Below are 6,000 nucleotides of genomic sequence, written 5' to 3'. Positions count from 1 at the left end.
CCCATTCACGGCCGCGTGCCTCACGCCGCCGCCCCGCACATGCCCAGTGTCGTGGCGGACGCCGGCCGTGAGTCAGTGGCGGCGCGGCTGACGGGGCAGGGGCGGGCCCGGCGCGGAGGGCGGCCCGCCTCGGCCGGGCGATGCCTCAGCGCGGCGGCAGTCGGGGGGCGGGCGGATAGCGGCGACGGGGACGCGGCGCGGCCGCCCTGCCTTTCCCTGCCCGCCGCCGGCCCTTCCTCCGCCCCTTCCCTCGCCTTCCCTCCTCCCCCCCCCCCCTCGCTCCGGCGCCCGTCTCAGCCGGCGCTCCGGGCGGGGAGGAAGGGCCGGGAGCCGCCTCCCGCTGCCCCTGGCCGCCCCCGGCCGCCCCCTCCCCATGCAGCCCGGCCCGCCGCGGGGAGCCCTCCCCGGGGGGATGTTTCCGCGGCCGCCGCCGGGATAAGCGGCGCCCGTCCGCCCCCGCCTCGGACGGAGGATGCTGCCCGCGCCGCGGCGGGCTCCGACTCGGGCAGCGGCAGCCGCCAACCCCTCCTCGGCTCCGGGCAGCGTCGCCGGCGAGAGATGACTTCGAGGCACCAGGCGGACTGGATCCCCTACAGGTAGGGGCGACCCCCGCGGCCGGGAGGGTCCCGCGGGACGGCCGCTCCGGGACGGCCGCGAGAGGGAGGGCGGGCCCGGTCCCGCCTGCGAACTCGGGTCCGGTCCCGCGTCGTCAAGTTCGGGGCCGCTCCCGGGGGAGAACCGCCCGAAGCGGGCGGGCGGCGCACGGCCCCGCTCGCTCCGTGGCCGTAGGGTCCCCCTCCGTCCCTCGGAGCGGCCGTGGCGAGCGGCGGGATCGCCATGGCAGCGCCCGGCGGGCGGCCGCCATTGGCTCCGTCGTTGCCATAAGCTACCGGAGCCGCCGCGGCCGCTGCCCGGGAGCCCCGTGCGTCAGCGGGAGCCGGGCCGGGCGGGAGGAGCGCTATCGCCGCCCGCATCGCCCCAGCGCTCCGGTCGTTGCTGGAGTAGGGGATATAGCTCGGTCCTGGGCCGGGGCTGCCGAGCTCGGGGCGGGGATCTGTGCGGTAAAACCCCGAGCGCTGTTCGGGCTGACCGCGTTGCGGCTTCGTTGTGAGAGTTGGAGTCTTCTGAAACTATCGCAAAAGGAATCGTGCGCGCCTTAAAAAGGTGTCCCGCGTAACGCAACACGGCGTGCTTGCTTCATTCATTTCTTTGTAACACGGAATTTTCACGGTGCCCCGTGGGTTGTGGGAACAGACAGCGATTTAGTTAGTTGTTCTAGAGAATCCTAAGTTCAAAAAGAATTACACTGTGCACTTCATGCTAAAGGCAGCTGTTCTGTGGGTCCATCGGCCCCACACTGAGTGGCAGTTTTTCTAGTGAAGGTGTGTGACTGCTGATGCAATGTGACACACGTAAATCGCTCCCTGAGATGGAGAGGAAAAAAAGAACAATGGGTGCCAAAGTGGAGCTCTGTTGGTTTAACCTGTGCTCATGATCCTCATGACAGAGGAATGGGAAAGAAAGAAAACTGCAGCGAACCCAAGAATGTTGCCATTTGCTCCCATGGCTTTTTCAGAGCCTGTGTTTTAAAAAGATGTAAGGCATTGGCAATAAGCTTCCAAAAATGACTAGCTGGTGATTTCTGATGTAATTTGAAGCCGATGTAATGACGGGAAAAATACCACAAGAACAGCTGCTCACGACTCTTCCCGTAACTGTGCCCCTGTTCTCCCACCATATTCAAGGCTCTGCAGAGGCTGGGGCCGAAAGTTCACTCAGGGGCTTTGTAGCAAAGGCTTTGAGGAAGGAAATAAAGCATCTTGTTTTCATTGCACACTGTGCAGTTAAAGAAGCCAGCAGAGTAGATGCAGTAGATATTCAGAGAAACACTGATGTGACGATGCTCACATGTTTTCTAATGTAATGTTCTTCACAAGTGTTGACCGTACACTTATGGTTAGTAACTGCTAAAAGCCTCCCAAGTCGCAGGGCAAAGAAGCCTCCCTCCTGCTCTGAAACGGCCTGCTTTTAAACCTCTGCTGTGATTTGCACTCTCCCAAAGGAGTTGACTCGTTTTTTGGTTTACAGGGAGCTAACTCCAGAGTTCAAAGTAGGTCTTTGCAAATCTTGTGGAATGTGCTCATTTAAAATATCTTCCAGGATGCCCGAAATGCATTCATCTGGGAAATGGGAATCTGAATGTGTATGTGGCTGGCATCATGTTTGAGAAAGTTTTATTAGTAAATTAGGTCAGAATACCATTTTGTGGAAGTGAAATGCGCAACGTGAGGGAGCAGCCGGGTGTACGCCTCTGGGAATGCAGATTGCATTTCCATCCTGAAGATGCTGAGAACATTTTAGGTGAATTAATAAAAAATGTTAACCGATTCATTCTGTGTCAATGCTGGCTTTTTCAAGCTGAGGCAGATGAAAGGTTCATTTTATTTATGGAATGTAGGTTGTGGTTTGGATACTTTGCTCTGTATACATTTTCCTTCTTTTCTGTATTCTGCATTTGAAACACTAGTAGTCATAGGTTGAGGAGATTTGAGTTTACAGGATGATAATAGTTATGTACATGATTTCACTTGTGACCTTTTTTTATTATGCTCATTTTCTTTGTAGCTTTTATGAATTCACTTTGAAGTTTTAAGCTTGTGCTTAGAAATTGAAGCTATAAACAGTCACTACTTATTTATTTGCAAGGTGAAGGATTACAGTTGGATGAGAATTGTGTTGGAGCAGAGCTGTGCTGTAAATTCATGAATCATGGCAATTAAAGCAGCTAAGAAGGCTTCTGAAAGCGTGATGTATAAACAAGTTCTGGAACAGGGACGTGCTTGAAGATGAAGGGTGCCCCACGCTTGTTGCTATGTGTTTATTTGCTATAATATCTATCTGAAAGCGTCAGTACTGTGAGGGAAGCAGCACAGGTGAGGTGCTCACCCTCTCTGCGAGGTGCAGTTTGTGATTGCGAGTGCATCGCAATGCAGGCGAGCTCTCAGCTGCCTCCCATGGGGAATGGCATCGATAATTTATGAGAGCTGTTTTTTCTAAAGAAAAGGGTACAGAGAGCATGTGTCTGCTCTGCTCTGAATTAGGCTGTCTTGCCTCACGTTTTTGAGCTGTATAAAAGTAGCCTAGTTGTGTGCTGTTAAGACATTTAAGACAGAGCTGGGGGTCTGTGCTCTGATATAGGACATAACCATAATACTGCACAGAGCCTCCAGTTGAGATCAAAGCCCTGTTAGGCCCAGTGTCAAGGTAAGGAGCTGTACAAGCATGTCGTCAGCGGCAATTGCTACTCTGATTCTGATAGCTGAAATCAACTGGGTGGAAAAGAGAGGAGAGGATAATAGGGTATCACTTCGGTTTTGCCAGTGAGGGAAATAAAAAGACCAGTGGAAGTTGTATGGAATTGGCTGAAGTGGAAATGGGACAAGGCTCAAGGGAGATCAGGGACTGAGCTGGGAGCGAAACACTCATCCTATCAGTGTGCTAAAGGGGGATTTCAGTTGGAGGGTGAGACTGAGGGGGCTTTTCCATCTCTCCTAGGGTGTGCTCTGCACTGTGTGATAGACAGTGGCTCCCCAGCTGTCCTATAATATTTTGACCTCTGGCTACGTTTACAGTATCGATATCCAGATTGAGAGTAAAACTCATTTCATAACAGGCCAATGGGCCTCTGGTAGTGACAATCATTTGCAGATTTCTGGCAGTGACAATCATTTGCAAGCCATCTGTGCCAGATTTGGATTGCAGACGGAAAATGGCTATGAAATGTTATATCTCCTCTTGCAGCTCACCGAGTCAGACGATTTAGACTCTTATGCCTGAGGCTTTTTGGACTTCCCTTAAAGCTGCTTGCATTTAGACATGTAAGCAGCAGCTTTTCTGGAAGATGGCACTTTCTATTAGTAACTAAAAATTGCTGTTCCAGAGAGCTGGATTCTTTTCACACTTCCTCCTCATTGCTCTTCCCCTCATACTGCTGGCTTATTTTCCAATTCATTTTCTTCTTTCTGTTGTTTCTCTTTATGAACAGACCTCTTTTTGCCATTTTTTCCCTACACCTTGTTGTGCTCACTTCTTTTTTGTTTCCTTTTTTGTTGTTTCAGCTTATTCATGATGATAGAATTCTGTCTTGCCCGCTGTATGGTGTCTGCAGAAGATCTCTCTAAATATCTTCCCTTGAATTTGTTGCTGTGTGCTATATGATGGTCTGTCTCAGACAAACAGGTGGCCATGGGGAGCTGAAGAATTGTTCTCTCACCTTCTGCAGCCTCTTCTATGACACAGTAACAGGATAATGCCAGCAAGACCAGAGGGCTCTCAGCTGAGAATATGGCATCTCTCCAGGCTCTGTTATCTTATGGATCTCGGTAATATTATGCAGATGTACAGCAAGTGAGTCTTCAGTCTGAAGAATTGTCAATGTAGAAGGCAGGTGCAAGGGAAGGACATGATGTATGTGCAGAAAGATTGGGGTCACCATTGGCGTAATTACTGCTCTCATTTTTCATACAGATGTATGATCATCAGCTGCTTTTGTCTGTTCTGATCTTGAGAAAATAAGAAGGAAGAGAATAGTGACTTAAGTAGATAAAGCTCTCCCAGAGAAGGCTATATAGAGCATGAAAAGGTCACTGCTTCTACCAGCACAAGAACTATGCAGATCTTGGATGCTGACTCTGACAACTCAAGTGACCAAGTCATTCTTTCATGAAGTTGAGTTTTGTCTTGAGTTCTGAGTTTACCAAAATTTAGCCTTGAACTGCAGATTTTAGTGGATATCTCAGGGTTCCTTTTGAGATGCAACTCAATATTTTAATTCATAATTAATATAACTCATTTGACATAGCTAATAAAATCACAGGGTGAAGATTTTAGTGGTGATTTTAAGTGTAATCACAGTTCTAACTACCTGCAGGTGAGGAATTATGAGGTGAGGAAATACCTTGATTAACTTCAAATGATGTCTAAGTTGGAAATTGTATCTGCAAGTGAAATACAGTATTTGATCCATGTTTAGGGAAAGCAATAAAGCAGGTTTGTCTTTCAGATATGCTATCAATTTGAAAGCAGAATGAATGAAGCTGAAGGCTAAGTGTTTCCACTCGTGGTATCTGTGTTATGTCAAGAAGTGCAAGGAAAATTGATCTCACTTATTTCTAGAGTGATTCGTTGCTAATTCATACTAGTAGTACAGCAGCATTTTCAATTGACTACAGTAATAAAAAATATACTGCAAGGTGTTGCAATTCTCTCTTCCACAAATTTGGGGAAAGTGTTGGATGTACTGTAGAATGTAACAGATAACTTGTCTGGATGATGATTTGAATTAACTTCTTAGGTTGGGTTGAGTAGCAAGTCAGAAACTAAGATGCTCAGTGTACCTTGGAAAGCATCCCACCGATTCTGGCTGATATAAATGCCAAGACTCAAGCCAGGAGAATGATTTTCCTTTAAATAAGCTTTTCCAGACCTAGGGATAGTATGAAATCTCACATGCCTGTCTCAATTTTAGGTTAGGGATGTGGGGAGATAATACATCTTTTGGGGCACTGCATCTGTAGAGCAGTGTTAGGTAACATTAAAGATGTCTGTGCACACCAGTGAGTCAGAAGCTGACAACTGATTATTCAAAGATCCTGAATTTTAAATCTCTTTACTGGCTGTGGCTGCAGATTTAAAAAGTGGAGTACAAGAGAGAGTCGTTGAGCTTGCCCTTGAATGACACTGGTTTTGTTTTATTGCTTGTCCTTAAAGTAGGGCTGGGATGCATCTGCACATCATTTAATCTGTGCAAAGATTTAGACATGGATACTCAGTAGCTTTGGTCGGTGGAGAACCGGTTAAATTCTTTCCTTCTGTGATACCATTGATCTCTTTGGTATGTCCATGCTGCATACTGCAGTGCAGTAGAGAGGCACTTGGGCAAGCTGCATGTGAGCTGCCACGGATATTGAAAGCCATACGACGTCAAACATGCAGAAGGGA

At 48.8% G+C, this 6,000-nt stretch overlaps 1 protein-coding gene across 1 annotated transcript in view; it reads left to right on the top strand.

Moving 5' to 3' along the window:
* Positions 1-558: 558 nt before the first annotated feature.
* TUB (TUB bipartite transcription factor) overlaps positions 559-6,000 on the top strand; it is a gene marked incomplete at both ends in the record, with an annotated part of 57,954 nt that continues 52,512 nt past the window's right edge. The window contains one exon of the mRNA XM_079537671.1: positions 559-596. Coding sequence (XP_079393797.1) covers positions 559-596 — 38 coding nt within the window. The remainder of the gene's footprint in view (positions 597-6,000) is intronic.

Source organism: Tetrao urogallus (assembly GCF_951394365.1).
Source record: "Tetrao urogallus genome assembly, chromosome: 6".
Classification (NCBI taxonomy): Eukaryota; Metazoa; Chordata; class Aves; order Galliformes; family Phasianidae; genus Tetrao; species Tetrao urogallus.
The sequence above is the reverse complement of the archived record's forward strand: the minus strand, read 5'-3'. Positions and strand labels throughout refer to the sequence as shown.